The sequence below is a fragment of the Phascolarctos cinereus genome, unplaced genomic scaffold, assembly GCF_003287225.1.
Source record: "Phascolarctos cinereus isolate Bilbo 61053 unplaced genomic scaffold, phaCin_HiC Scaffold_4;HRSCAF=312, whole genome shotgun sequence".
Lineage (NCBI taxonomy): Eukaryota > Metazoa > Chordata > Mammalia > Diprotodontia > Phascolarctidae > Phascolarctos > Phascolarctos cinereus.
Genome location: NW_027555847.1, coordinates 55690254 through 55708877, shown reverse-complemented (window position 1 = coordinate 55708877; position 18624 = coordinate 55690254). Strand labels below are relative to the sequence as shown.

Sequence of the window (18624 nt, the reverse complement as noted above, 5' to 3'; positions counted from 1 at the left end):
GCAAGGACCATGTACACGAATACCGTTTGGATACTCTCAAGGATCTGTCACTTTGGCAGGGTGGGTGCCTCCTCTGCCAGTGATGGTCACAAGCCTACGACTTAGTAGATAATCTTCAAGGGATACTGTGGCCAACCCGCTGATGAACCTCTTCAACCTTAGCTAGTCTGGTCTTCAGCTGACAGCCATACAGAAGCATAAAAGTAACTGGAGAATTAATTAACCATGAAAATGGAGATTACATATACTTCTGTTAATTTTTTATTTTATAGCCTTCAGTGTTTCCATTGCTGTAATAATGGAGACTGGATCAGACAAAGGTTTAACACAACCTCACTTAATCCAAGCGACACATCAACTACCGTTGCAGTAAATGTAAAACTCTGCAGCACACCCTCTCTAAATACATAGGCCTGGTCCGGCAGAGAGCCTAGAGTATGGGATGGCAAGGGGGTGGGCTGGGGAGGGGGCTTCAGTTCACTCTCAAGGATTCGAGGCAGACTCTTCCACTCCTGAAAGGTGCATGAAAAGGTCACCGAGTTCGGTTACATCATCCTCCTCAGTAGCTGGGATGTGCCGGCTTTCTCTGTCCTCAATAAAATCCCAAAGCCGGACAGAATTGAAGAACTGCAAAACACATAGCCAAGAAGCCAAACCATTCCAGCTCTGGTCAGTGAAATAACCATGAAATGTAGCCCCTAATAACTAAAAGAGCATTCAAGCCTAGCTTTTAAAAAGGAAAGAAAACAAGAAACATTCTCCAAAAGAACAACTTTTCTACTGACTCGGTTGATCTCTTTGGACGCTGGCCTCCCAGAGGGGTCCAGATGCACAGAGATCCTAAAGGGTGGGTCAAGGTGTATTTTTAAAAACCTAGCATACCAATCCGGCCCTCCAGAAGGGCAAACGGCCACTTGCCACCCTTCCTGCTCCTTACCCTCACAGTGCCTTCTGAACTGAGCTGTTTTCGAGGTTTCTCTGGTTCAGCTCTTGTCCCATCTGGGTAAGCATGGAGATAAAGGCATTTTCCTCCAAAGGGGCAGGTCCCTTTGCCTTGTTCAAAGTATTTACAGGCTTTTTTCCTTGAGAGAGAAAGAAAACAAAAAAGTGGGCCTTATTGTCTGGCCTGGTCTCTGTCTTGGAAAGGAGATAATCTAACCTTTACGGCTAAGGCTGTGGCCTGTGATCCAAAGACAAGGGCCAGACAGCCTGTCCAATAAACTCAGCAGACTATTGCAGGAAGTTCATTCAGTTGGATGGGGAACAAATTACATATTTTCACCAAAATCTAAAATGGAAATGTATCTTTCCATTATGAATTCAAAACAAATCATCCTTCTCATTACAGCTGTTTATAATAGACAAGAATCCTCAGGGATCTGTGACACAGAAATAGTGATGAAGCCCCTGCTGGCTCCACCCTTCCCTCTCCTCTTAGAGTTGTTGTGATATCCTCATGCTTCCTCAACATGAGGCAGCTAAGGGCCAGCTCCTCAGTTCTTCCTGGGCTTCCTGGGAAGCTCTTACATGCAAGTGCTGGCTAACATCTGCCACATCAAAAGATTTTATTTTTCTTTCGCAAAACTCGGGGCTAGAAGAAACACTGTACATTGTCCAGCTCAGAGGTTTGGTCAGACGTGGGGCAGCTGCAGATTGCAATGTCTGACAAAACTACATACAAGTATCCCCCGTGCAGTTGCAGGGATCTGGTTTCCATCTGAATTTGACTCCAGAGACCCAGATGATGTCTTCTTTAAAATATTTTATAATCAGAGGAGACGAACCTGGGGCCCTGTGAGGAGCAGGAGCTTGCTGCGGATCACATAGTAGGTCAGCAGCAGAAATGGGACTAGAATCCACAATGTGATGCTGCCTCCAGGCTTATGAGTTTCCCATGTTAGACATGGGGGTGCAGTAGCAGCATTACTTCTTATTCTGATAGCAACCCCCTAGTGCATTATCCCATAAGCATTCACAAAGCTTTGAAGTCAGTCTGTTTTAGTTGCTGCAGAATTAGAAATGTCCATTATTAGGAAATCAAGGAGGTCCTTTCTGAGCATACATGTGTGTAAAAATACACTTCCACCTTCCTCTGGAAATCATAACCCATTCTCAAAATGAGACCAGTGAGAGCCAGATAGTTATGAATCCAACAAGCTAGGAGAGATGAAACCAATAAACACTGTGAATCTTGTTTATGGGTAGACCTTTGTTAAAGCCCAATTCTAGATTCCAAGATCAACTGGGATTTAAGGCAGTTAAAAGGCTCAGAGGGACAAAATAATTGCTGTATGTAAAGATTAGGCCTCGAAGGACAGAGCCACAAAGTGTATAGAAGTGCTTGCCATTAGAAAAACAGACTTCAGGTACACTGGAGAATATTGGTCTAGGATACCATGATACTCCAAGCTATCTACCCAGAAGAGACCAACCCATAAGGGGTTCACACTAAGGAGTAACAAGATCTCCTTAATGTTCTCTCGTCAAAGATCCCTTTGTTCCTATCAAGGACAGAGTCCTCAGCAGGAGGACTCTGACTCAGTGTGCCTTGTGTCCGTAAGATCCCAGAAATACCAATAATATATATACACAGTGACCAGAGGCAGCTAAAAGTCAGCACAGTGTTCACCAAATACAAATGTAAGAAACAGTTAATGTGTCACAACTCATTCACCCACAGGTTAAGTAGAACAGACAAAGAGAAAAGGCAGGTTACAAGAAACTAGTGAGAGGTCTTCAAGAAATTGAAAAGCTTGAGAGATGAAAGTGATATGATGAAGTAAGCAATGGAAACTAACCAAGGTAACCTCATAATGTGAACTCTTCCTGGTAGGAATCCAGTGTGTTTCTTGCCAGGTGAGCTGCCTCCTTGTCAGATGTGACAGGGCTCTTTGGGGGAGTGCTTAGGAGCTGCAGCAGAGTTGAAAGGGTCGGGTCTGCCTGGGCCCTGGCTCAGAGCCCTTCATTTGGGAAAGCTTTCATAGGACTTCCTAGTATGCAGCCCCTTCATCACTTACCCCATGCCCTGCTTAAATGCTTCGATCAGTTCATTTTTCTTATTCTGGTCTTCAACCCAGTACACACTTGGAATGACAAATTCAGATATTACCCGGCATTCTGGACAGGACCTGTAACAAGCATCAACAAAGTCAGGATAAATGAGCAGCCCCATACAGTAACTGGATTGGTATTTGGGGTTACTTTAGTCACTTCAAGCAGCCAAACCAGAATATATTTTACTGCAACGAGAACCAGGGGAAAATCCCTCGGTGAGAATGATAAAGACACATGAATTCAATCATATGACCTCAATTCAGAGTTTACACGACACTCTGCCAGGATGTACAGTGAACAAGATGTGTTTACCTACCCTCCAGGTATGCTTACCATCTAGCAGGAGAGGCAAGATACCAAAACATAGTACAAATAAACTCTGATAAACCTTGATGATTCCAAGGCAAAGCCCCCTATCAAAAACATCTCCCTTTATTGCCTCCATTAGTGCCTAAACTCAAAGACCAGACAAAATCCCCAAAGTGGAAGATGCCTCAGGTCTGGCCTCCTCTCCCTCCATAGGATTCCTAACAAATGACTGTCAGCTTCCACTTGACCATCTCTAAGTAACAAGGACTCACTCTGCCTTGTGAGATAGCCCATTCACCCTCTGCCAAGGAAGGGAGAGCTACACCTGCTTCCATGTTGGCCCCTGTTCACAGGGATCAGAGAAATGGAGTTGAAAGGGCCCTTCCAATCCCCCCCCCCCCCCCCCCGGCCAAGTCTCACTTCTCCTTTTACAGATGAGGAGAGCTCCTGGAGCTACTTCCTCTCCAGCACGGCAGCCCTTCAGTTGCATCCTCCCTTCCCCGAATGTCTTCTCCTTTGGACTAAAACCCCCTTACTGCCTTCAGTAATTCACCATTAGTCAAACCACCCCCTTGAATCCTAAAGTCTTTACAAGGTTTTTTGTAGTCTTCTATTAAAAATGCAAATACTCCTGAGAAAGGGAGTCTCTCAGAGCCATGACTGTGATAATATTACTAGTTCATTTTCCTCACAGCAATCCTATGAGACAGGTAAGCAGTACACAAGGACTACTACCCTCCATTATACAGATGAGGAAACTGAAATTCAGAGAGAGGCTAAAGCTGACTTGCCCAGTCCCACAGCTCTTAAGTGTAAGAGCTACTACTGAACCTGGCTAGGGATTCTGTCTCTTTCTGTTACATCAAACTGCCTGTTTGAGGTACAAGGGTATATAAGGTAGGTAGGAACCAAGGGGATAGGGAGAAAAAAATTCTTGGAAAAAGGAAGTAAGCACAACCCTCAAAATAAAACATTTCTGGGCAAAGACTCCCAAAATATATATACTTATTTATTGTAACTGTACACCTCAGTTTCCTCATCTGCACTATGGGGATGGATAACAGCATTCACCGTGCAGGGTTATTGTGAGGATCCAACGAAGTAGTAAGTGTAGAGCACCTAGCACACGCCCAGCACTATATGTTAGCTGTTGTTATTATATTAACTAGTGTGCTGTTATATTTTGTATGTTATAAAATTTACACAAAATACAATCACAGCTTGTACTTATCTAGAGTTCTAAGGTTTGCAAAGTGCTATTGCTTTATAAATATTATTCTATCCTCAAAACAACCCTGTCAAGTAAGCAGTATTATTATCCCTACTTTACAGATGAGGAAACTAAGGCAGCCAGACCAAATGGCTTGTCCACGGTCACACACTAATAGTCACCTGAGGCAGGATTTGAGCGCACGTCCACCTGACTGCAGGGACGCTTACAAGTCTCTAAAGGCCCGGCCCTGCCTGCCTGTGTGCGATACTTACTTGATGATGGGATTCTCAAACTGCTTGGCGCACCTCCACTGTCGGATGCAGGACAGACAGTATGTGTGGCTGCAGTTGGACAGGATCCCAAACCTCCTCTCCGAGGCTGATGGTTTCTCATAGACCACCTCCATGCAGATGCTACATACTTTCTCCTGACTTGCCTGGAAAGCAAAGGCTTTCTCCATGTCGTGTTCAAAGGTTGCCATGCAGAGCTGTGTTGCGAACAAGGGAAGAGATGGGTTTTTAGAATCCTCTGCAGCAAGGAGAGGAAGACAACATAAACTGGGTCCATGCCAGACTACAGGGCTGAACCTCAGCAGGGGGCAGGGATGATGAGCTCCTGACACCCATGGCCCCCTAGCCAGTTGCTGACCAGGGGACAGAGCTCTGCTCCCCGGCTCCTCTGGCTGCAGTCTTTCCAGTATACTAAGGCTGTTGCCAGAAGGGCTAAAGAACCATCAGTTGGAACTGTGAGGGGGCAGAGCCTCTGATCAGGCTCAGACCCAGGGTGCAGCCCAGGGCTCTTCTCGGTGCCTACCTCCTCCTATTCTCAAGTCTCAGAGCAGCCCCAACAGACAGACAGACATACAGAAAGATCCCTTACATTATTAGAGGGGGCTACAAAGTTTCACAACACAAGACTCAAGATTCTCATGGTCCAAAGTCACTTTAGCATTGTCTTGACTACCTTCCTTCCATTATCTACACAGATTGGTGACAGCACCTTGAGCCCTTCTCCCTAAGCCCTGCCCAGCTCCCCCCCCCCCCCGGCTAGACCTGAAGGGCCAGACCCACAGACATGAGAATTTGGCTGCATTCTAGAGCTAAGTAAAAATAGATTTTAAAAAATTGACATCATTTTGCCCAAGTCCTAGAGCTTACATATAATTTCTAGGCAAATGCTAGTTCCTAGAACAGGTTCACATCACTACTCTCCTGTTTCACACACTATTCTAAAGCACAGGAACACCAGGCATTGTTGATTCCTGTGGTGTCTTGGCCAGGCATGGGGAAAGTTGACAACTTTATATTACTTTATGCAGTTTGAATTGCCTTTAGAAAAATAATTTAAAAAGAGCACAAGGGATTTTGTTCTTTACCTTCTCGTGCGTCTTTCTTTGCTCTGAGTCAAAAGGATGCAGGACTTGTAACCTACAGATCTCACAAACATCCCCATGGAGATAGACGCAAGCGTCTCCAAAGTGGCACTCGCCAGCGGCCGCATAGGGGCACAGCTGCTGCTCGTTGCCGTCTGAGCTCCCGGCTTCCAGACCACCCAGGCCACTCCGGATGGCGTCTAAGTAGGAATGAGGCTTCATCTCCACGCTATGGTTTGAGTAACTGCAACCTCCCAGGTCACTCACAGCACAGGGCCTGGTCTTTTCTTCAGTTAAGCCACACAGATCTTAACACACAAAAACACACCAAGGCATATGCATATAAACAGAGCAGAAAATAGCCAGAGAATCTGAAGGAAGCCCTTAGGAACCCTTTCCCTGAAGTCAATGTCAATGCTGAGCTAATCTGCAAGAATTCCCTATTCAAGAAACCTTGACTTTTGCTCACCCACCACACATGCACTTCAGTGGCCCTGACCACTGGACAGAATGCTGGGATAGATAATGCACTGGTCTGACCCAGTATGGCATTTTATGTTCTACTGTCCATTTCCAAGACAAAGTTTGTTCCAGAAACTCCTTCACCTGCTAAGGGCCACCCATTAAAAATACTTTATACAATTCCTTTCCTTCTAAGGATCCCAAATTATTCAAGAGACAACCTTCCAATAGCCCCCAAACATGCAATAAAGCTATAGAACAAGAGTTTAATAAAGAATTAAACAAGGACAGTGTATCTGTTAAGAGTTAGAAGATGAGATGTCATAATTATCCCAAGTACTTAGCACTGAAACCCAGATATGACTACTCACCAAAGGAGAAGGCAGCTGCCAGTCAACTGAAATGACAATTGTTCTAAGGTCACGATTTTATTTTATGGAGATGATAAAATCAGAGGGAGGCAATTCAAGCTCAAGCTGTGCTGTGCTACTGTGCTTGAGGCAGAATGCCGGCCAGGAATGACTTACTGACCACTCAGTTACATTGCCCTGGTCATACCGGTTTGGTTTTTCTATCTAGGAAAGCTAGAAGGAGACACAGAGGAGAATTCGGTCCCTGGGCAGAACACAGTTCCTCAGTCTCTTCCATAAAAGATGCCCAATTCGGAACAAGCAGGCGTGCAGAAAGCCAATGACAAAGGGGGGGTAGTGCGGAGAGGGTAGGAAAGGAGAGTGCAAGGACAGACGCCGGCTCTGCCACTCACTCCGGTCTCTCAGCACCAGCGTTCTCTTCTCACGCTTGCCAGGTTCGTGGGAGCTGCTTTTCATTAAAGACGCAGTCACATCAGGATGAGGGTGTGGACTGTGAAAAATTGGTGAAGGTAGGCTGTGAGGCCCGGCACCCGCTGCACCACTGCTGGCCATCGCTGCTGGCCTCATGTGGTCATATCTGAAACAGCCAACAGAGAAGGACACAGACATTTGGCATGCTGTCACTCTCCGTCACGCATGCAAGCACCCTGGATGATGGCTCTTCTGGACTCATGCTCTGTGTACAACTGTCCAGGGGCCAAAGGCTCAAGTACATCTAGGGGACGGATGGTGGTCAACACCTGTCAATGGCTTCTAGTGCCCTCTGAGAGTCCATTCTTACTCAGAGTTCCCTCGTTTTTACAATGACACGGTTGGACTAGAGGACCTGGAAAGTCAAAAGTTATGGGAACTGAGGTTAAAAATAGTGGTGACCAGGGCATAGAAAGAGACCCACTCAGCAAAAATCTAAAACCAAAATAAAAAGAAGAAAGAATTCCTTGGTGACATACATCTAAAAAAAAAACAAAACCACTCCTGAGCTAGGAAAGAGAATCCCTGCAAATGCAGCTATAGTTTCCAGGTGTACTGTGAGGCTATTCACTCATTCATGGGCAGTAATTCAATCACAATAAAGTCTGTGGGTACTGGAGTAGAGAGAGCTGAGGAGTCAGTAGACCGTGGCTCGAGCACCAGCTCAGCCACCAGCTTCCACATGACTCTCAGAAATTCACTCTCCAGCTTCTCTGAGGTTGTTTCCCTATTTATAAAATGGGTGTGATAACACATGCACTACCTCCCTGGCTCACAGGGCTTTATGAGTAAAGAGCTCTGTAAATCTCTGAGTCCTACAACAGAGTGAGCCTTTTAAAGAACAAGTGCTCTGGAGCCAAGGGACCCAAGTTTAAATCTGGCCTCTGATTTCCACTCGCTCTGTCCCCTTGGGCAAGTCCCTTCAAATCCCAGGGCCTCAGTTTCCTCATCTGTTGGATGAGATGGTCTCTAAGGCTCCGTCCAGTTCTAATTTCCCAATCCTACAATTAAGAGGAAGCATGTGATGATTAGCACTCATCCGTCCACCTCCAAGACATATTGGGCTTCTACTGCTTCAGAGAGGCTGCCTTGGTCACTGTCCCTCCTCCTGCCCTCAGCCTCACAGAATTCCTCTCTTCCTTTAAAAAAGGCAGACACAGTGCCCCAAAGCTTTTCCTGATCCCCCCCAATGGCAGTATCCTCTTTCCGAGCTACTGTCTTTAGTGTCCGTGTGTATTCAGATACACACAAAATGGAAGGTCCTGAAGAATAGCAACTCTGTAGTACCTGTTAACTGGCTGAAGACAAAATGCTCTGGAGCTCTCACCGCAAGAGAAACACTCATCACTCAGCACTGACTCATAACCTGTCTGTGTGATATAATGTGATCCAGGCCCAGGGCTGGGTACATCTTAACTAGGTCACCTCTCAGTTTTCTCATTTGCAAATTACAAATCATCATCATCATCATCATCTTCTCTCTTCTCTCTCTCTCTCTCTCTCTCTCTCACATTTATAAATATAAAATAACACACACCTAAAACCACTTTGGAAATAAAGGTGCTTTTTTAAACTCAGAAATAAACAAGAGATGTAGAGAGTACACATACCCTGGTTTTGCTAAGTGAATAGAGTTAATTTTTAAAAAACACTGCATCTGCAAGCCAATTTGAAGATGACTCTCCATGATAAAAAAAATTCTTGTAAACTCAATCTGATTATCATTGCACAATTTGAATAGTCATTAAAAATAAGAGAGCTCACCATGATGTTTTTAGTCCCCTGGGAAATCCCAAAACTATTAGGAATATACATGCTAGGAAGTGCCCAGACTATAATCCCAAAATAACGGTTACTATTGGGTCTGGAAAGTAACAATTCCAGTTGGTTACGATGTTTTGAGAAATGGCTTCTCAACAGGATGACTATCAGCAGCCACCCCCTCTCAAGGGTTGGGGGGCAGGGGAGTTCTGCTTAGAAGGCAGAAAGCTGCCAGCACTCGCTCAGGAGGATGCCCCACCCATCACCTCTACTGCCCCAACTCAGACCCACTAGGAGAAGTCGAGTGACGGTAGCCTGTTCCTCCTTCTCAGGGCCCTTTCACACTGGAGCTCTGTGTGTGCTGGGTATAGTGGGATGCTCTTGCCTGCAATGAGATCCATAGGCACAGCAGCCTTTCTGGTAGAACTTGCAGATTGTGGATGGCTTGCTTGTTGATAAGTCATGTGAAAACAAGCACTGGCTCCCTTCACGACACACGCCATGCATGAAATACCTGCAGAGAGAAGAGAACCAAGAAGCATCCAGAAGAAGCACCACACACGAGACCTCGTCTTCAGCTCTCATGAGTACAGTGGCCAGTTACATGGCAAAGGCCACAAAGTCACGGAGATCTGGTTCAAGTCCAGCCTCTGACACTCACTGACTAGGCGGCCGTGCGTGAGTCACTCAGTTGTCCAAACCTCAGTGTCTTCATCTGTGGTGTGCCTATCTCACAGAGCTGTTATACGCATCATGTGATATAATGCAAGTAAGAGGTACTCTGCAAACCTTAAAATGTCATATAAGTGTCATCTGTGATTGGTTTAAATCCAGTCAGAGTGGTTGCTGTTCAGCTGTTTCAGTCATGTCCAATTCCTCCTGACCCCATTTGGGGTTTTCTTGGCAGAGATACTGGAGTAGTTTGCCATTTCCCTCTCTGGCTCATTTCACAGAAGAGGAAACTTGCTTGCCTGGTAAGTGCCTGAGGCTGATTTGAACTCAGGTCTTCCTGATTCCAGGCCTGGTGCTTTATCTATTGTGCCACCTAGCTGCTCTCTGATCATAGTAAAGATTACTATTTAAAGGAATCCTTTTTATCACACAAACTTATCTTTTAAGAATCTAGACTTATATTTACCAATTTAAGAGAGACGCATGCAACAATGTAACTGATGGAATCAGTGAGTCAACCTTTCCTATGGCTCTTTATAAAACAAAACTAAACAACAAAAACCCAAACCATCAGTATATTACAACTTTCTGCTGGAAATGTCCTCTCCACTCCTCTCTGCCTTTCCAGTATTAGCCCCATCCTTCAAAGTCCAATTTCTATCCCTTCCACGAGTTATTCCTTGATCTTCCCCCACCCCCACCCTCCCAGCCCTCTCCCTTGAAGATCACTTGTCATCTACTCTGGAGACACCTTATGCTGCCTAATGAGCTCCCCCTTGTCTTCCCACTTAGCAGGTTAAGTTCCCTGAGGGCAAATTACTGCTTTTCTTTGTACCCCTAGCAGACAGCACAATGATCTGTTTCTCTGAGACCTGCCATACTCATTCAGGACTTGTAATGATCGTCTTTGTAAAACTATGCTAAAGCAGCACATAAATTATAATAATAAACTCCTGTTTTTATTTTCTGTCTCTTCAACTCCACAAACATCAAGTGTCTCCTTTGGACGAGGCAATGTTCCTTGTTAATTCGTTGAGGGTCAGGGCTGTCTCTTGGTCTCCTCCATGACTCACAGCATTGAGCACAGTACACTGCCTGCTCCTAGGTACATCCTTGTTGGATGACTGAATGGGAGAAGGTAACGTCTACTGAAAGAAAAAGACTTGGTGAGGGGCCTGGCTGCTGCTATGAGAGTTAGAAAAAGATAGGGGCTGGAACAAAAAAAGGCCTCGGCCTCTACAATGATGTTCAGAGGAGCCTGGAACCAAAGGGAACCTCAAAAGTCACCCCATCCAATCTTCTCATTTTACAGATACGGAAAATGAGTCTGAGAGAGAGGGAGTTACTGGCCTAAGGCCCAATGTCAAACCCCACCTCCTTCCTCCACAAAGTCTTTCTGACTAGAACTCACCTCCAGAAGTGACCCAGAAGTCTTCTCTCATGCTCTTCTTTGTCAGGTTAATACAAACGTTTACCAAATCCCAATCTACCAAAATAAAAGGCCACCCCCTTTGGAAACTGAAAAATCTTAGAAGCCTTGAGACAAAGAACTTTTTTACACAAAAGGAAAGAGAGTGAGACTTGACTACATGCCCTGTGTCAAGAGGAAATACTGGTTGAGAATAGGAAGAAATCAAAAAAGACTTTAAGGACCTTTCACCCATTGTTTATTGTTTATTAAGGGAAGCAAGGATTACACAAGGAATGGGGTATAGCTCTAACCTTTGAGAATATGAAAGTCAAGAAAGGACAAGCATGATCCCTTCATTCTATAAAAGACATTTTAGCACCAGATAAATACTAGAATAAGTGGGTAGTCTCTCACGGTAACTTCTTTGAAGGGGACGACACTAAGGTCTAAATTCTGATATCAGCTTTACAACTTTAATAATTCAATCAAAACAAACACTTATTAATTACCTACTGAATGCAGGTATATGAAAACAGTCTTCTCAAGCACCTTACATTCTATTTGGGATTTGGGAGGCACATAAAGAAGTATGGTGTAAGACAAAACAAGGAGAGAGAATGCACCAATAACTCAGGGGAAGGAAGGAAATCAAGGAGATGACAGTTGAACTAGGCCTTGAAGGAACCTAAGGATTCTAAGAGAGACTGAGGAGTGCTTCCCCAGATGCACGAAGGCCAGAGACAGAATGCTCAGTTTAGAAAGGAGCAGAATAGCTGGAGTTCCAAGAAACCTGTATGATGTATAAAAGGCAATAGTGTGAAATAAGGAAAGTAAGGGAGGCAGATTATGGACAGCTCTAACTGCCAAACACCTTCTCTGTTTTATCCTAGAGTTGCTGAAGGAGTCTGGGTGAGGGAGAACTCAATATCACCCTAGGATGTACCACCCCTTATGATATACACACACATAACATGGCATACACACAGATGTATAGGTACATATATAAATTTGTGTGTGTGTGTGTGTATATATATATAAAATTAAAAAAAATAATAATACTGTATTATACTTGGTACTAAAAGTGACTCTGAAGAAAATTTCCAACAAATGCCAAGTACAATCTGTGGTAAACTCAGGGCACAAAAGTCTTGAACGTAACCACTACAAGGAAGGTTCTAGTTTGGCAGAGACCGTGCTTCCCAATCTTTGGGTATGACCACCCCTTTTTAACATCAAAAGATGCTGCAGATTCTCACATGTGGGAGACGGTCTTCAGTGGGCAGATTTGCTTATTTATAAATTCACAGACCACTTGCAAATGACACAGGCTGGAAACCACTGGTCTAGAGCAAGGGTCAGCAACTTTCTATAAGGGATCAGATAGTTAATATTTTAGACTTTTCAGGCCAAGAAGCAAAACTGAGGATATTATACAGGTACTTATATAACAAGAGAGAACAGATTCCCCAAATTTTTTTAACTGGTGAAATTCAGAATACAATAATGTTAGCTGAGCAACATTTTGTTGTAACACAAGTCTACTAATGAGAACAAATGAATTCTTTTGAGGGCAATAAGATATCACTTAACTGGCGTTCAAAGTTTTGTTTCCTACCATCAAAAATCAATTGCAAATGTTCATCTATTAACACTGATCTGTAAAGAGATTTTATGTATTTCATCTTTGAAAATGTCTTTTCATGTAAACAGATTCTATCAAATACGAGTGAAAAGGCTAACAAGTCTCAAACAAGACATATTTCCTCACCTGTTACAATTAAATATGATTAAATTAACTCAACATCAGCTTTCTTTACTTGGCTTAGTAATGAGCCACTTGGACAATTGCTTTAGTTGCAACCTTACTCCTTTTAAAAAATTTTTTGTCAAGAAATTCAACTATGATATTGTTTTAATTTTGGAATTTTTCTATTGTTGGTTTCCTGTGAGTTGGGAATAAGGTAACAAATGCTTACTGAGTCTGCTAATGTTACTGTATGTTTGTATTTCCTTAGCACAGATACAGTGGCAATGCAGAGGAAACACAATGCTTAGCCACAGAATTCAATAACAAAATAACCCACACTCCATTGTGTCTTAAAAACATAATATTTAATCCATTTTTCTCTTCTCTTATTTTGATACAATGGGCACGGGGCAGCTAGGTGGCACAGTAGATAGAACTCTGGCCTAGGAAGACCTGAGTTCAAATCTGGCCTCAAACACTTGAAACTTACTAGATGTGTGACCCTGGGCAAGTCACTTAACCCTGACTGTCTCACCAAAACAAAACAAAGAAAACAATGGGCATGCACTAACAACAAAAGATAAAATGCTCACTACTACAATTTGTGGTGGCTAAGCAACAGCAGTGGGGTAATGAGAGTGTCACTCACTGTCTCTGATACAATTATTCAACTCTGTGACTGTGGCGCAAAAACAGATATACACAGTGTGCGGTACTGTACAATAAAGCTAACACAGTTGTCTTTTGGGAATGCAGATTTCTTTCAGAATTCTTTACATCCCAGCAAGAACGATCTGTGATCTTATAAGAGGAGGGCCTGTGACTCAGAGGACAAAGTAGGACTGGAGGTGCCAATTAGGAAATCACTGGGTAGAGAGAATTCATTCCAGAAATGGCATGGCCAAGGTTGCCAAAAGTGAGAGCATCTATAGAAAAGGGAGGAGGAGTTAAGGGGGGCAAGAGAACCTAAAGTCAAACAATGGCAAAGCAGACAGAACAAAAGTGCAGAGATTTTGCATATAGAAGATGAGTTGTGGGAGTGAGAGCTGAGTAGGCTGACCTATGTCTTTTCAAGAAAATCAGAGTCAAGGTCATGAGAAGGGGGTGGTGAAGGGTCTGTGGAGAATGGGAGAGGAAATAAATAGGTGATGACTAGAAGGGTTACTGTGGAAAGCATACATCTGTCACTGACCTAGTCAGGGAAATGCAATGGTTAGGGTTACCCTGAGTCGGAAAGGAGCAATGCAGATGCTCCTTGCTGCAGCCAGAGATGTTTCATTAGCTAATGTCACTGTATCAGACTTCTCAGAATGAAGTAAGGGAAGGAAATCTTAACACTACACCCTGGTCCCAAGCTGACCTTCCAAGTGCCTTCTGAGCCTCAAAGAGTTCTGTCCCCCCAAAAGGTCTTTCATCCATGCTTTAAATTGCCCAATGGCAAAAGGCTTGATAGGAACCTTTACAAGCACATTCACTTAGTGGCTTCCTCTGGCATCAGTGGTGTATTTCACAAACCTTCCCCAAGGTCCCACCCCTAAAATTTACCTGCCAGTACCCCCCAAAAAAGGCTTACTTCTTAAAACTTGGAAATTTAAAAGACTGATGACCTCTCCCTATTGTCCTGTGTAATGCACTGCATCCTAGGGCCTGATGAATATGTACTGATTTGATTCCTAGACCCATCATCCCTAGCATAAGTACCCAAGCATCAGTCTCTCTCATTCTTCCTTAGCCCTGAGACCTAATGGATGAATGAAGGCTGGAGACACAGCTCAAAATATAGAGGGTCACAGGGTCCTGGACAGAGAATTTGCTGCACTTTTCAGTCCACAGGATAGTTCAGATTGGGAAATGTTGCTCTAAGAAGGTTATTATCAAATTTCATAGCCCTGTAGAGCTGAAAGATTTAGTTTCCCCTCTTCACTTTACAGACAAGGAAACTGAAGACCAGAAAATTGGAAGGGATCCTGAGGATTCCTAGGCCCAGTGGTCATTCCTCTGCACCTTATTAGCTCACCACCAAGATTAGGCCTGTGAGAGCTAGGCAAAGTATCTAATTTACACTGGATTCTCTTCTACTCCCCAGAAATCAACAATGCATTTTTCTCTGAAGACCATCCTTCTCCCTTCAGTTTTCAAGAAAAACATACAAAGAAAGATAACAGAAAAGTAAGACAACAGGGAATTCCCACATCTTAATGAGACAACTTAAAATGCCCAAGTACCAAATCTTAAGAACCAAATCTCTAAGACTTCACATAGCCCTTCCTTTGTTTTCCCTTTACTTCACATAGTATCATGTAAAAATGACACAGAAACGTGAGCAATCTGTTATTTAACACTTTTCCCCGGACTATTAAGATCTAGCCCACAGCCTTCCATCTTGTCCACAAGAATAAACTGGGAGGCTCTGTCAAACGATTTGGTAAAAATCAAGGTAAACACCATCTTCAGCATGACCATGAACGATATACCAATGGTCAAAAAAGGAAACGAGGTTAGCTTGGCACGACCTACTGTTGACGAAGGTACGCTGGCTCTTTGGGATCATCGCCTTCCTTGTCTAGATATTCACCTACCAATTCTGTAGTAGGAGAAAGTACTGGCTTGGAATCAGGAAGACCTGGGTACAATCCTGTCTCATACCCATACTAGCTGTGCAACTCTTGGCAAGTTGCTTAACTTCTTAGCCTCAGTTTCCTCATCTGTAAAATGGGGATAACAGTACCTACCTTAAAGGTCCCTGGGGTCAGATGACATAGCATATAACAAGTGTTTTGTAAACCTTACTACATAAATGTCCGAATTTTGCTATGAATCAAAGTCACGCTCACTAGCCTAGAGTTTTTAGGCTCTACTCGCCTCCCTTTTTAAAAAATCAGGACCTCAGCCCAGCCCTGGAGTGCCCTCCTCTTGCTCTCCACTAGATGGCTGACAATGTCTCAGTAATCACATCTGCTAAGGTTTTTTTCAGCACCCAAGGCATGTAATATGTCGATGCCTGGAGAATGGAACTCATCAAAAGCAGCTAGCGCTCTTACTCTATCCTTGTTTATCTTGGCTATCGACTGCCTTTCTCGACATTTTTGCTAAATCCTTTTTAGCCCAAAGATGATTCTCCTTGGCAGAGAAAGCAGAAGCCGAGCCTGAGCTGCACAGCTTCCTGGTCTCTCAGACACTATCACCCCATAAGCCCCAGGCAGTGGTTCTGTCTTTGGATCCTCTTCTTTTCCCCAGTAATCACTTCAACAGATGCAGTGTTTCTCCCCACCCAGCCCTTCTGCTCTTGGCTTTCCTCGCTCATTCTGAGCCTTATTCCTGACCATTTTCTTAGAGCAACATACTGTGCTTTCAGTCATCATCTTCTCTCACTTGCCCAGTCGACCATCTTCTGTGTTTATACTGCATCCATACTGGTCTCTTAGGTAAGTCTCCCCTTCCTCTTCAATTGATCTGTTTCTTTCTGCGTCTTTCTGTGTCTTCAGAATGTCATTCTTCCCATCCCTATTGGGCAGACTTTGGCTATATAATTTTTGTTCACAGGATCCAACCTATCCTTTGAAAGATGCTCTTCCAAGACCCAGGGTCCCCATGTCACACTATGCATAACTTTTCTTTTCTATTATCTCAAATCCTAAGATGGAGTGATAGCAGTAGAAGAGTGTATAGAACAGAAGCCCTCACCACTTCTCCAGGCCCATACAGATCATCTAAGCCAGCACAGTTCTTTTCATGGTAGAAAAAATACTCTGCAGGGTAACACATCTGTTGGACCAGGGTGAGTTTGAATCCATTCCCATTCCCATGGGATCCTTGATCTGAAGTTCTTCTTTAGTCACATGCCCCACTTCTTTCACCCCCACCTCCCCATGACAGGCTCCTTTCAGTTGCAACAGTAAGTCCTGGCCATTGCCTCCCTAAGGTCTAGGCATTTCCATGGCCAAGGGAGCCATGTGGCACAAATGCTACTGCTGCTGCTGCTGCTGCTGCTGAGGGACCTCTAGAGACTCCCTCCCCATCTACCTCTGCAGTTTTCAGTCCTGCAGGTGTCTGATAATTAAAGTTGCCCACAACTACTACTGTAGTACACCTCTATGCTAGGCTCAGGATCTGTTTCCTGAACTTCTCTCATCTGTGTCCTTTTTATGTCCAGGACTCTTGATAATATTATTTCTAATATTATTAAGTCCCTGATGACAAAATTATTTATCTTAATCCAAGTGCTCATTTCTGCCATGCTTCCTCACTCTTAATTCCTGCATTTCCTCACAAATATACCTTACCATGCTCCCTCTTTCCACTCCCACATTATATTCTGATCCTTTTAAATAAGTTAAGTCATTTCAGAGCTGTATTTCAGTCATGTGGGTTTCTTCCTACCTAAGTCTTCCTGATACCTATGAAATCAAATTTGTTTCTTTGCATTAGGCTCTCTTTACCTTGTTTGTTGTGCATTAAAACAGGCCGAATATTATCTAGTCTCTTTTTCTCTTAATGTTTGTTAAAGTTACCACTGAGTAAGCCCGGAGAAAACTGTCTATGAAAGACAAAAAACTGAATTCTGCAAAACAGACCAAAGCAAGCCTACCGACAAAAGGAGAGTCTACTACACATAGGTAAATAGCTCAACAATTTTCAGTACAAGGACAGCCCTGTGAATGGCCAGAGGCAGCCCAGTAAGATCACCAATCCATCACAGAAGTTCAGCACAGTGCTGAGAGGAAGACTAGGACTGAATGTCAGAAAGACCTGGGTTGAGCTCAGCCTCACCATTTACTAGCTTGGTCATATCACTTCATCTCTCATTCTCAGTTACTCACTTCACCTGTAAAATTTGGATAATTCTGGTCTCCTTTACCATGGCTGCCGGAAGATCAGCTGAGATCACAGGACAGATGTAAAGATGGAAGGTGTCTCAGAGACCATCTCCTCCAACTCATTTTACAGATAAGGAAACTGAGGCCCAGGTCAGAGGCAGTAAAGCAGCAGTCCCGTCCAACTCTTCGTGACCCTGTGGACCATCATCCACCAATACTGTCCATGGGGTTTTCTTGGCAAACATCCTGGAGTGGTTTGTCATTTCCTTCTCCAGTGGATTAAGGCACACAGAGATTAAGACTAGTAATCTGCCCAGGGTCACACTCTAGTGTCTGATCTTCCTGAATTCAGGCCCAGTGCTCTAGCCACTAAGCCACTTTGGTGCTCTTATTATGACTGTTAGTACTGTGTAAAGCATTAAGAAATTGCTATTTAAAATAATAAATATTTTCTAGCACATTAGTGCCATTTCTGATACCATTTAAGAAGCTCCAAAAACTCTCTCCCTGACTATTAACTGTTCTCCAGTTTAGCAGTTGCTTCTGGCACTGAAAGATTAAGCTGTCTGGACTTGCCTAAGGTCAAATAACCAATGTACTGGAGGTCACACTTGAAAGAACCCCCTGGTGTGACTAACCCTGCAGGCCCATTCTCTATCCTCTTCCCCACCACCTGACTCTAAATAAAAATTGTTTTCCTTAGGTTAAAATGAAAACAAAATTTTAGGACTCCCGACAAGTAGCTAATTGATACCCGGGATAAACAGGAAGCTGGTAAGAAAGAACTTTGCTGGTTTTTTTTTTTCCTGAACACAAGCCAGAGACCTACACTATCATACAACAGGTGGCTGGGAAAGTGCTGGGCTGGGGGCTCGCCTTCTCGGCCTCCCTGGAGGACTGACTATTGGGCTCCTGGCCTGGGAATGGGGAGTGGAGAGCAGCTCTAGACTCTAGCTCCACAAGC

General features: G+C 43.9%; 1 protein-coding gene across 6 annotated transcripts in view; it reads right to left on the bottom strand.

The window, feature by feature from the left end:
- Positions 1-245: 245 nt before the first annotated feature.
- Positions 246-18624, bottom strand: part of MKRN2 (makorin ring finger protein 2) — a 31494-nt gene continuing 13115 nt past the window's right edge. For 5 of the 6 annotated variants that reach the window (XM_020981089.2, XM_020981087.2, XM_020981088.2 and 2 more), the window contains exons 2-8: positions 9399-9527; positions 7174-7358; positions 5952-6256; positions 4849-5063; positions 3018-3128; positions 938-1082; positions 246-627 (exon numbers count right to left, since the gene is read on the bottom strand). In XM_020981089.2, the coding sequence (XP_020836748.1) occupies positions 484-627; positions 938-1082; positions 3018-3128; positions 4849-5063; positions 5952-6256; positions 7174-7358; positions 9399-9520 (1227 nt within the window). In that variant the 5' untranslated portion in view covers positions 9521-9527 and the 3' untranslated portion in view covers positions 246-483. The remainder of the gene's footprint in view (positions 628-937; positions 1083-3017; positions 3129-4848; positions 5064-5951; positions 6257-7173; positions 7359-9398; positions 9528-18624) is intronic. The other variant, XM_020981090.2, reaches the window with a different exon arrangement.